Genomic DNA, 13203 nt, shown 5'->3' with positions numbered 1-13203 from the left:
AATCCAATAATGGGTCCTCGTCCCACCACCCCACCCCACCTCATATTTGTTTATTTGTTTTTATTCTTAAAGGAAGAATTTTATATAGGCCAGGCTGGCCTTGGATTTGCCAGGACTGTACCTACCTCCTCTGTTGCCCCTCCCTGAATTCTTTCCCAGGAGAGAGAGAGAGAGAGAGAGAGAGAGAGAGAGAGAGAGAGAGAGAGAGAAGATATCCAGTCTTCTCTGTCTGAGCTGTTTCACTTACAAGACAAAAGACCCTTCAGAATTAAGAGAGGAAGGGGAAAGGGAAAAAAAAAGATTCCGGGGTCAAAAACCTGACAGGAAAGCTTTGTTTGAAGGGAATGTGGGGTCAGGGTAGGGGTGGGGGAATTAGCATTTGGCCCCTGAAAGACAAATATCTTGACTTAGAGGAAATTTGTAGATCAGTGGATATTCTCACTGAAGTAGTGGATTTCTGAGGCGCGTTCCTCTGAGGCTGGTAGAGTATGTTGGGAGCAAAGACTGGGTGGGAAGGAAAGGGAAGCAGGAAGCTGCCATCTTAATTCCGCACTGTATCAGAAATATGAAGTCTACAGAGATTCCAGGGGGTCGAGGACTTGTGTGCTGGCTGTCTTCCCGGCCTTCGGTTTGTGGAGAGGGAAAGAGAAGCCAGTGAGCAGAACTGAGGCATGAGGTTTAGGATGAGGCAAAATACTTGGTCAGCCAGAAGATCACTGCCCCCATTGCTGCTGTGGACTGAGGTGGGCGAGGTGGCCAGGAGGGAAGGAGCCGAGTCGTATGCCAACTCTTGCCATGTCTAAGACTTTGGAGGGACAGAACCCAGGGGTGTTCTTTGATTGGCTGAAGAGACAGAGGTTACATGGAAGATTGTTGAAAGTTATCAAGAAATAATAACGGAGTCTGGTTCACACGCAGCTGAGGCAGGAGGATGCAGCAAGCTCTAGGTAAGCTGGGGACCTGGTGTTGAGAGGTAAGATGAGACAGCCAGAATGAGAAAATGGTCCCAGCAGGACCCTCTGGCTACTCGTGTCTCTAGGGCGCAGAGAGGATGCAGGGGACAGGAGGCCACACAGACAGTGTACCCCAGAAGGCCCTGCTAAGGGCATGGCTTGGCCCATTTGGGAACTATTTGTGGCAAGTTTTTAAATCCCAGGCTGTTTTTGCCCCAGTACCTGGAATCCAGCCACCAATTGATATGCCATCATAGCACATGAACTGACTTTAGCCCGAACAAAACATGATTAGAAGAGTTTTGCTTCTGCCCCACAGCTGCTGCAGCATCCCGCTACCTAGGGTTCACTCCGACAACTTGGGAAAGTCGTTCTTCTGGCCTCCGTGCATCTGACTGAAACCGAAATATAGAGGTCCTTAGCCTTTGCCCTGCCTCTTAGAAATCCCCTGAACTACCTGGGGTGGTCCTGTGACCCAGGCGCTGGGACACTGTACCGGGGCACAAATCAAAGAAATCAACGCATGATGAGCACGTGGGCCTAGGGCGAACGAGAATAGTCGGGAGAGGATGGGGTGAGCACCGAGGGGGAGGCGGCGCCTTAACTCCTGTGGTGTTTGGGGCAAAAGCGCTGAGTTACAACTGCAGAAAACAAGATGGCTTCAGGAAGGATTACAACTCTTTATGTCCGTACTGTTGTTACCTCTCTCAGGCAGGCAAAGGAAAAGAAAGGAGGGAGGAATGGGGTACAGTCCTCTCCCGCCCCACCCCCAGCTTTTCACTCAGTCCGCTGACTGCGGTGGAGGAAGGCAGGAATGGAAACTGGAGGCCTAATTGCTAGTTCTCTCTCAGCTCTTCCAGGGAGCACAGGGCAGGAAATTCCTCAGATTCCAGGCTTGTAGGATCATTGCTGAGTGCTAACCGCAGAGCTAGGGTGAGAGGCTAGAGGCAAAGAGCACTGCCTCCTGTCCTGCCTCTTTTCCCTTTGTTTTAGAACAGGCTCAATTAACAGGGTTTCAAGGGGCCGCTGGCTAGAACAAAAGCCCCAACTGTAACAGTCCTCCCGACGAAAAAGCCCCAGATGTGGGAATCCCGGGAAAATTAGTGCTGCATTGAGTCGTTCTGAAGTTGAAAATAGACTGTTGTGGATAGGAATTTGTTCCCAGGGTGATTTTTTCCAGCTCTCGGTGAGTGGAAAGGAACTGGCTTTAGAAGAAGCTCAGAGCTCCTTGCAGAAGGAGATAGGGATGGCTATGTGGAGCTGGCAGGAGGGGCGCTTCCCCCACGGCTCTGCTTTGCCTCGCTTGGGAACTAGGGTGGGCTGCAGCAGGGCGTCCTAGGCAGGGCAGTCCACACCTCCCGTGCCCTGTCTGCCTCCGTCTCCTTGGGCTTCCACAGCAACTGTATTCGGTAGATTCTGTCCCCTCTGAACTAGAGGAAGCTGTTTAGTGGCCCCGTGCTCTGTGCTCTTTAGAAGACCGAAGGCAACTTGGTTATGTCAATAAACTCATAGCAGAGGGACCGAGGGAGGGAGTGCTGCACAGTGAGTCCGCAGAAAGAATTTGGAAAGAAAAGCAACCATGTGTGTGACTGTCCGTGTCCCTGGGGGTTGGGTTATTCGTTGGGTGGGCTTCTATAATGGATGTTCAGTGAGTCTGGTTTCTTTTCCAGCTCAGCCATCCACACTGTCATGTAACATGTATTCTGAGAATATGAAAGTGCGTGTGTGTGTGTGTGTGTGTGTGTGTGTGTGTGTGTGTTTTCCTCCCGAGATCATAATAGTTGCTGCTAAAAATTTACCATCATGGGTCCCAGTGCCAATGAGAAATGACCTCAGGGCTACCACACCCTGCTGGCATTGCATGATAGATGGCACCTGACTGAGATGCGCATTTCATTACAGCTGATGATAGGCAGCCTCAAGAGCGAGGAAGAAGCAGTGGCCCGTATCCACTGATTCTTTCTGTTGCTACACAGAAAGGATTTGGGAGTGGCGCTGTGCCTAAGGACTGAGGACGCAGCCCCAGCAGCAGCCTAAAAATGACCAGTGTGGGCTGGCATCTCTGAAATATCTCAACCAAAGCCTCAATCATTGAGTCAAAAATGTTGTGTCCCAGGGCTGTTCATTCTGTGAGAATGTGAGATTTTTCTGTTCTTCAGACTGTCGTGTCCCCACTCTCAGGGTGACCAAGACAGGGTGCCAGAGAGAGCAGAAGCCACCCTGCTGTCTCAGGCTAACTGCTTGGCTGGCTCACTCCCCTGGGTTGAATATCCAGAGTGTGGATGAGGTGTTGTCTGCATCTTCATTTTCTTTCTGAGTTTGCTATTAATAAACTGTGTGACTTTGTAAAAACTAGTAATCTCCTTGACTTTCAGAACTCTTAACATGACTAAGTTGACTAAGTTGGGCTAGGCAAAGACTTCTTTTCTTTTCTTTCTTTGCCTTTTTTTTTTTTTTTTTTTTGAGACAGGGTCTACCTATGTAGCCTTGTGGAGCTGTTTTCACACTCACAGAGCCCTGACTGCCTCTGCCTCCGAAGTGCTAGAATTAAGATGTGTGCTGGCATGGGATGCTCAGCAGCTGACGTTCTGTGTAACTTTAAGTTTGTGAGTGGAAAGAAACATTCATACACATGGTTTTTGATTGAGTACCACTTGCTTCCCAGAATCAGTTACACTTGTATGCTTTTACCTCCGCTAGCCTTCCTTTCCTGTAGAAGACCACAAGGCCCCTAGGAATTTTATAGCCTAACCTCTGTGGAAGGAAACCCCATTGCTAACCTGCAGCTTTCAGAAGACTGCCCAGTGTTACATACATAGATAGCTATGCTCACAAACATGTGTAAGAGCCTGCAGGTACATATACTGTAACTCACTGTGTTCAACACCAGGACGACAGGAACTAGGATTGGCTGTGATGTGGCTGGGACTGGTTTGGTTAGGTTTCCTGAACAAGGCTAAATTCACAGCAAGGCTCAGAGGAGCCAACAGTTTTGGGTTGCAGGAGAGGAAAGAAATCCACTCCCAGTGCATGAGTGGCCGTGGCCGAGGGCTGGGGCTTGGGTTCTAGTGGGCGGCTTGGAGGTTCTTGAGCAGGCAACTTACTGCAGCTACGGAGCCTACATTCCAAGTGCGAGATGCCTGGAGGAAGGCCAGCTTCAGAGGAGATTATAAAGAGGCCGTTTCCCTGAATGAAGCTAGAAGGATGGGGGTGTAGGAAATTTTATGGATAGCCAGAAGAAGAGACTCTCATAGCAGAAATTATTGTGCTGAATACCTAGCCTGTTCATGCCAGTTCTGGGAAAGACCTTAGAGCTGATGTGGTGCCTGACTTAGGAAACTAAAGACCAGAACAGAAATGTGGCCTGCCCAAGGCACACCTGGTGACTGGCTCCCCTCCCAGCAGAGGTTCTTTCTCCATAGGCAGGGGTTACCCACTGATTTGTTGTGGTGTGTGTGTGTGTGTGTGTGTGTGTGTGTGTGTGTGTGTGTGTGTAAGTGTGTGTCTTAGGGTCTTATATATCCTTGGCCTTAAACTTACTATGTAGTTAGGATAACCTGAATTTCTGTTCTGCTTCTGCCTCCTGAGAGCGGGCATTAAAGGGCTGCACCACCACTGCCAGCTTTCGTGGAACTGGAGTTGGGACTCAGGGCTTCTCACACATCAGACAAGCCTTCTACCCACTGAGCTACCTACCCCTTTGGCCCTGCCCCGGGCAGAGTGAGCTCGGCACACCCCTGCAGCACAGGGGCCTTCTCCCAGAAGTCGGGGCTTGCCCTGGATCCTTCTTTGCCGCCAGAACGGAATGCCTTAGGGAAAGTAAACTGCCGCACACTCTAGGATGGGGTGAGACAGTGCAGGAATGTGCAGGGAGGCTGAGGGCCCAGCATCGGGCAGGTTCCCACCCACCACCATCACTCTCCTCTGCCTGTGTGAGGGTGTCCACAGGGTTGATGCTGAAGTGATGTGGGCCTACCTGGCTCCTGGCCTGCTCCTTTCCAGGATCCCCGATCTGCATGCTCAGTGTGGCTCGAGCTAGATCTTGAACCCAGGATGGGAGGGGCAGAAGAGAGCCAGCAGGGCCCACACAGTCATAGGGTTCCAGAGTTCCCAGGTGTCTTCTGAAGTTCTCTTTGGTTTGGCCTGCAGCCATGAAGCACTCCACCCAGACTCAAAGTCCCCGGCCTGGAAGGTCATGCCATTTTTCTCTGATCTTGGAAAGGGCAAAAGAGCAAGCTGTCTTCTCAGCCATTCCTGCTATAGCCCAGCTGTCCCTTGAGATGCTGGGGAGGGTGGGAGAATGAGCGCTCGTGGACTGGGCCATACTTTGCCATTTGGTTTCCAGAAAGGACCCCCTTTATGCTCCTGCTGATGCAAATCTGTTGTTTTAGATATCAACAACATATTTTCATTTTACTGTCAGTTTGGCGGGCATTTGTAAGGTGCTAGTTATGGTTAGGTGCCAAGGAAACAGAGATGAACACAATGTACTTATTGGCCTCTCAGAAGCTCACAGTTAAATCATTTTTTGTTTAAGATCAACAACATTTTTGTCAAATACAGCAAAGAGCCTGAATGCACAGAAAGGGAAAGGCACGTTAGACAGAGGACTAGCGGAGGCATGATAGTGAGAATCCCTCACCCACCAGGCAGGGCCATCAATTGTTTCTTCTTTGACTGGCAGGCATCTTGGCAGAAGAGACACAATGACACGAGCGAGACTTGGATGTCTTGAGAGTCCAATACTCTGCGGGCTGTATTAGTTACCTTAGCATTGCTATGACAAAGTACCATGACCAAGGTGCCTTATAAAAGAAGGGTTTCATCGGGCTTCCAAAGACTCAGAGTCTCTGACGGTGGAGTAAAGGCAGAGACAGGCAGCTGAAGCAGCATCTAAGAGCTCATGTCTTGATCCACAAATAGGAAGGCAGAGAGGGAGCGTTGTGAATGGCATGAGTTTTTTGAAAGCCTCCCCCAACAACACCTCCTTCAGCAAGGCCACACCTCCTAATCCTTCCCAAATGGTTCCACCAATTGGCGACCAGTTACTGAGACATGCAAGCGTATGGGGGCCATTCTCTTTCAAATCACCTCAAGGACTGAGCAAAGTGTATAACTGGCATTCAGGTTCTTATATACAAATAAAGATGAAAAATTTTTTAAGATTGTTTATTTATTTATTATGTATACAGAGTTCTGCCTGCATGTACACCTGCACGACAGAATAGGGCACCAGATCTCATTATAGATGGTTGTGAGCCACCATCTGCTGGGAATTAAACTCAGGACCTTTGGAAGAGCAGTCAGTGCTCTTAACCTCTGAGCCATCTCTCCAGCCCCCAAGATGAAATTAATTAATTTCTTAGATCTCTTCCAGATTTACAGCCAGGTCAATTGAAGAGTTTCTTGAAAGGAGTACAATTTTAGAAAGCAGAAAAGAGGTGCTCAGGTTATACTGCTCGGAAAGATTCCCCTTCCTTCAGTACCACCTCAGAAAACTGCAGCGTGGCAGTGAAAGGAGGGAGAATAGAAACAAGGGCCCTGAGCACACGTGGTGAGTAAGTGAGTAAGCCCCTGAGGGTGACTGTGGCGAGGTCTACAGCCCCAGCTAGAGAAAACCATACAGGTGAGTGGAAGCTCCTGGAGGAGAACTGAAGAAGGAGAAAGAGGTCGGATGTCCTCCCTCTGGCAAGCTCCCTCCCTTCAACTCCACTGGCCTCAGGATTGAAACCAGAAGTAGTGTAGCAAAATGAGGCTAACAGACTCGGAAGTTGGAATTTCTTGCCCTAAAATGAAGAAGCCATCCCAACGAGGCCCTCCCTTCAGACTTTTTAGCAGCAGGTGTGGTAGCCGAGGTGTGGCTGGCAGACACCTGTCACCACTCTGGCCTCCACTGACCACCTAAGCCTGGGGTACTGCCTTTGTGTGGAGACAGCATTCTTGAGGGGCTCCTTAGCTCTGGCTCCACAAACTTTAAACTGTCACCAGGCTTCCTGTTCAGTGCTGGCAAGTGGCGTTAACGCTGACCATGTCCCCTTGGAGGTTCCCCAAGCTCTCTCACCAAGACAGAACTGCATAAATGCCTCTCTGTAGTGAGGTGAGAGAATGAGACGGGCAGGAGGATGGATGAGAATGAGAGAGAATGAAGGCAGATAAGAGCAGGAAGGGAAGAAACAGTAAGAAAGGGAAAGAGGAAAAGAGAAGCAGTGAGAGAGAGTTGGGTGGAGCTGAAAAGAGGGCCAAACAAGACCGCAGAATCCAGGAAATGAAGCTGGCAGCAGAGCTAGCGAGGGCTTCGGCTGAGGCCTGAAGAAGGGAAACAAAGGAGGAGGTGGAGATGGGCCCCGAAAAAAGAAGCTGTGGAGAAAAGAAGCGGAAATGGTCAGAGCAAGAGATGAATGGGACAGGAGAGGGAAAGCGAGTAAGGGAAGTATGCAGGCCTGCTGTACTCCCCAGCAGGACTCCACGGCCATGAGGCCCAGGAAAGGCCAGCAGAAGGGCAAGCAGGAAGTGGCTTGGCACTAGGGTGGGGTGTGGCAGGCCAGGCTCTGTAGTTGTAGGTGGCGGAGTGCAGTATCCTCATGACTACCAGGATTCTCTGGAAGCAGACTTGCCCTTCACCTGGCTGCTGTGACAGAATGGTGCGTTAACTTGCTTGCAAGCCTGGGCCCCTAATCTCTCGGGTTTGCCCTGGGGAAGCCTTCTTCTGCAGCACCTCCGTGATGCTCCTCTTCGCTATGTCCACACTCATGCTTCTCACACAGCCGATGGACAGGGCAGATGCTGAGATCCTGGAGCTGAAGTATTCTTCCTGTTTTGGGTCTCTGGCCGATGCTCCAGTTCTCAAGGAGTACAGAAAGGTGGTTTGGAGCCACTGTTTCATGAGGAGTTTACAGCTCAACGCAAGTTTGTGAGAGGCAGAGGGCAGTGTGCTTTGAGAAATGTGAAGAGGTGAGACCAAATTTGGGCAGAACATGGACTTTCAAGTCAGAGAAAGTTGGTTATAATCATTTGCTAGGTCTTGAGTAAATTTTCTCATGTGCTAACCGTGTCTTGGTACCTTCTGAAGTGATATCAAGTGAGTTGAGGAGGTTTTGTTTTTTGTTTTTAATTAGCCCATTATTCACACAAGATGTTAAAAGCCACTGTCCAATGTCACAGACAGGCTGTGACAGTACAGTGGGTTTAGAATAGAGAGGTAGCCCTGAGCCTGTGCTGGTGGTTTGTTTCCTTGTTTGCTTTTCAAAAAGCCCACGGCTGCGGTGAGCAAGGCTGGACGCGTGGCGCCTGGGCAGGTCTCCGAGCAAGGCCGGACATTCTCAACCGCCGAGTGGGCAGAGCGAGCCAGAAGCTCTGAGCAGCAGAAACCAGGCCTTACTAGAATGTCTGTGAGGTGCTCTACCTTTGTGGTAGGTCAATAAGTAGGACCTCAGTCTTTGGGACACAGTGGGGAAGCCCCAGGGAGAAATCTAGGAACTTGAGAAAAAGACCAGCACTCCTGTCTCCCATGCATGTTCTCAGGAGGCCTCGTGCTATTTCTCTTCCTTCCATCCATCTATGTACTTCCTCAGCCCCAAGATGGGGCCTGCCCAGTTCTGCCACCAGGCTTGTAACATACCAGGTAAAGTGTTTGTCTGCTCCATCCTTCTCCACCACTGACCTTTGACCTTCTATAAAACAAGCTTAGTACCCTAGCCAAGCTGTGACTTGGTTGACCTTGTTTGCATGCTCGTGGTCTCATGGTCACCTGGGTCCTCAGGTGAGCCTCATGGTAGTGTGCTCTAACTCGCCTGTTACTTAAGCCTGCCCAGTGCTGGGGTGGTGGTGACTCGGGAGCTGTGTGAGGCGTCCCTTTCAGAACCGCTAGAAATGAGCTGATGCAAATTTGATGGAATTCGGGGGAACTTGGGCTGTTCCTTTCTTTTTTAGCTGCTCCCGAAGCTGGATGCAGCAAGGACTGTGTTTCAGGACTGTGTTTCTCTCATTTGCCGAAGTGCCAGGCTTATGCAGGGCATGGAGACCACAGTGAGCAGAGTAGTCTCCGACGCTGGGGTGCAGAGCCCAGGAAGCATGTTCTTGTTGGAAGGTTTGAGATTACAGCATTTGAGGGGTTTTCCCACTTAGGCTTTTATAAATTTACTTTTCTCCTTTTTAATTTTTGTCTGGATATCAAATCCAAGGGCTTGTGCATGCTAGGCAAGCACTCTAACGTAGTATGTATCCTTAGTGTCTATTCTCTTTTTTATTGCTATGTAATGATTGCATTTACTGAGGAGTTCACAGCTCCGTGTGGTTTCTCACCACGGTTCTATGAGTAGATATTATCCCGTCTGCCAGCCAGCATGGAGGCCAGGCTGCAGACCTGACCTTCAAGCACCTGTGTGTTTGAACATGTGACACTGTCTGCTTGAACGTTAGGTTTTGCTCTCCTTAAGTTAAAATGATCTTAGTGTTCGTGGTTGTCTGACAAACCTTTGCTTTATTAAGCACATAACTCTGTCTGGCTCAGTGTGGACATGTGCGGAGCTGTATGGCCCACCCTTGCCTGCCTCGCACTGTAGTCCAGGCCAGAGGCATGACGTGGGTTGACTGCATGGGGCAGCAGGCAACAGAGGAAGGAAGGCGTGGCGATACTTTCAAGACTGAGGCAAGCCTCCTGGATGGGTCTCTGCGCGGCCAGACCACAGGACAGTGTTTTCAATAGCCATTCTAATTCTCTGCCCCACCAGAGAATTATATATAAAGGAACTTGAGAAAAAGTTCTCTCTATATATAAAGCTGCCACCATCCACCCCATGGGTGTACAGACAAAAATGCATATTTAAGAGTGTATATATATTATTTTTAAACAATTTTTCCTCAGGCAGCCAGTGGACAGTTGAACTGGTCATAAGGCAAATGGTTACGTGACTCCTATGTGTACATATGATGGGAAACTTTTAGCCCCCCCCCATGATATAGTGAAATTTATTCTTAAATATATACCAATTTCATCTCTCAACACTGAGCTTTTAATATAGAATAAGCATCTATAATTAATGTAGGGAAGAGAGGAAGTATGAGATTGCAGCTCTGAAATCAGAAAGATAAGAATTTTAATCCAAGACCACAGAATATTTAGTCGCATATCTGACATGAGCTGACTTATCTGCGCTTGCCAAGCCTCAGCTGCCTCATATGCAACTGAGAAAATTATCTCTACCACACAGGACTGCCCAGAGAACTCAGTGAGATTGTATGTGTAAAATGTATAGCCTCGGGGCTTAAAGCAGTCTTGTGAAATTTAATTTATATTTTTAGGAGTGAATGCATGTGGTACAAACATTTGAAAATGTACAGTGATGAGCTGTGAAAATAGTTTCTTTTCATTGTCCTCTTTTGACTGCTGTTCCTCATCCTTTATGCAGATTAGGCCTCAACAGATCCTTGTGTGTTGGGCAACGCATGGCTGATGATTTTTCTTCCGCAGGCATAAAGAAATAGAAACCTGAGAAGATAAATAGGTCCCCTAAGGTCATTCATATGAGCACTGAGATTAGAACCCGGATCCTCCAGCAGTCCCCCCTTACTGTGTCCCACCTTTCACACTTGAAAGCACAGTCAAATACGGACCCCACATTGCTGAATCTTATGTCCTTGGACAGTCCTTTGAGTGCTGTGTATCACTCCCCGCCCTCACGTCAAACTCTTACTATTATTTTATAATTAATATAATTTGTAATTATAATTTTATAATATTTTAAGGTGTGTTTTCATGCGTACTCGTGTCTGTGTGTAGATACATGGGTGTGAATACAGGTGCCTGCAAAGGCCAAAAGAAGGCAGCTGGAGTCACAGGCAGGTGACAAGGGTGCTGGGAACTGAACTCAGGTCCTTACGAGCAGTGTGTACTAAGCGCTGGGCCATCTCTCCAGCCCTAGACTCTTACATAGAATTTTAGAGAAATTTAGCACTGGAAGCTGCAGTTCCCACTTTAATGCCTTCTTTGCATTCATCCCCAGCAGGGCTTTAGGAATGCCTCTGGAGAGCAATAGCACACACCCAGTGACCTGCCAATCAAGCCTGCTCCCGGACAAGCCCTGGTTTCTGAGCCAGAAGATGTGGGCTCCACACTTAGTCCTTGCGTATCTTATCTTTGTGACTTTGGGTGAGTTGCTCGATTTCTCTGCAAGTCTCTGCCTGTTAAACAGTGTTGGTGTTGTTTCCAGAAACCTGAAAACTTATATTTATAAAGCTTCGTGTCACACATTATGAAGTCATTAAACAAATCTGATATTATTTCTCTCTGCAAGGCCTGGGGAGGCTGAGGAATCCAGAAAGAAGTGAAGTCACACTTGGAATTTTCTTCCGCAGCTTAGAGAGAGCCTTACTGGTTGTGTATCCGTCCCCTGGATTAGGCTTCCAGAGGCCAGGTGCCCAGCCCTGGGAGAGAGTGCTGCTGACCCCTGCACTATTGACTACCCCGCCCCCAGCCGACCGCACCCCCTCTGCTCCTTCCAGTCCAAAGGGAGCAGTAATCCCATCATGAAGATGTGCCTCACTAAGACATCTCTGAGATGGAGCCAGCCAACGGCCCCATGGACTGCAGGTCGATGTCTAGGAGAGCTTCTCCTCCCTTCCCCCACCATTAATGAATATGGGAGGTTTTATTCCCCCCAACAAAAGTGTTAATTAGACATTGCTCTGAACAGGGATATTACACAAATGAATTAAGCTTAAATCAATCAGCAATCCAGCTCTGTGCTTCAGGTCCCTGAATGAGGAGGGAATTGGAGGCAGCAATGAGGAACAGGTGGCCGGATGTCTTCCCTAACGCAGGAGAAGGACCAAGCTTCCCTTTGTTTCCGGCTGCTTTTTTCAGGCAGATACCTCTGTCTTCCACTTCCTTTACCCTTGCTCCCTTCCCTTTATTCTTTCCTCCTTTCCAGCACATGCATACATACCCACAAATGTCCTTGAGGTTTTGAGAGTTAGGGTTCCATCTTCATAGTTGGAGCTGGTCTGGGTTTGCCAGCGGTGCTCCTGGGCACAGGGCACGGGGTCTATAGGTCGATCGGGAGGCACCAGGCTCAGCCGCAGGCTGCTGTCGCCTTCCCCGTGGATGAGCAGTTGAGTCCTCTGGAGCCACCAGGCTTCTCAACCTGCATGTCTTGCAGGTGTGAGGCAGGGAGGGGCCTGAACATGGAGTCTGAGTGGGCTGACTCCTGCAATCTCTGTGAACTTGCCATACTGCTCACTTCTGAGCAAGATACTGTGTCCTTGTTCTTTGAGGATAGCCAGTGAATTATGAAGGAGAGGGCTCGCAGGTAGAACGCACTTATTGCCAGGTCTGATAACCCCAGTTTCTTCCCAAGAACTCACCCACAGCAGGAGAGAATCAGCTCCTGAAAAAGCTGTCTTCTGTTACATGTGCACTGTGGCAGGCGTCTGCACATGCAATCACACACACACACACACACACACAAATAAATACATATAAAAAATTTAAACTCGAAGCTGAATAGTCCTTACAAACATGCAAATGAGCCAGGTGTGTTACATACCTGTAATCCCATCATTGGCAGAGGCTGGAAGATTGCAGAGTTCAAGGCCAACTTGGGCTATGTAAACACCCCCCTCCCCCAGCAAACATATTATAAACACCTTGAACACACCATACACACCACACATGTACCAAACAGTTACCACACATGAACTCCATGTATCCCACACACAAAATACACCATACACATGCACAATGCATGACCATGAGACAGGACAAAATTAAGTGTTGGGTGTTTGGCGTGTAGTTGGGGGACTGGGTCTGTTGAGGAGCTGGGTTCTTGTTTCTCTGACAAGGAGGCTAATTGGGGGCAAGAGATGTAGAGGAACAGTGATGAGGTGGGCACAAGGGTTGTGCCAGGTAGAGGGTGTGTGCCCCTATCTGGCATAGAGCTTGAATAAATGTATGAAGCAGCACTTTTTTCTTTTCTTTCTTGGTAAAGATTTCTTGTGTGTGTGTGTGTGTGTGTGTGTGCAGGAGGCTAGAAGAGGACCTCTGATTCCATGGAGCTGAAATCAGCTCCCTGACACAGGCAGGAGGAACTGAATGCCCTTACCTGGAGCCATCTCTCCAGCCCCACCCCCTTGCCTTGAAGATGGCAGCTTGCAGCTCTGGGCCAGGCTGGAGCTGGGTGCTGCTGTCTGCTGTGCCTAACCTCCCTTTCCCCAGCACTCCCTCTGTGGCTCTTCCCTGTCACCAGCCCGTAGG

At 49.1% G+C, this 13203-nt stretch overlaps 1 protein-coding gene across 4 annotated transcripts in view; it reads left to right on the top strand.

Annotated features, from left to right (window-relative positions):
• Window positions 1–13203, top strand: part of Kirrel1 (kirre like nephrin family adhesion molecule 1) — an 87652-nt gene that overhangs the window by 21824 nt on the left and 52625 nt on the right. For 2 of the 4 annotated variants that reach the window (XM_060378526.1, XM_060378528.1), the window contains exon 2: window positions 10955–11100. The exons of 1 other annotated variant lie outside the window; for it this stretch is intronic. In XM_060378526.1, coding sequence (XP_060234509.1) covers window positions 10968–11100 — 133 coding nt within the window. In that variant the 5' untranslated portion in view covers window positions 10955–10967. The remainder of the gene's footprint in view (window positions 1–10954; window positions 11101–13203) is intronic. One more of the 4 variants, XM_060378527.1, reaches the window with a different exon arrangement.

The sequence above is a fragment of the Meriones unguiculatus genome, chromosome 2 (assembly GCF_030254825.1).
Source record: "Meriones unguiculatus strain TT.TT164.6M chromosome 2, Bangor_MerUng_6.1, whole genome shotgun sequence".
Lineage (NCBI taxonomy): Eukaryota > Metazoa > Chordata > Mammalia > Rodentia > Muridae > Meriones > Meriones unguiculatus.
Note: the sequence above shows the minus strand (reverse complement) of the source record. Positions and strands in the feature narration are given on the sequence as shown.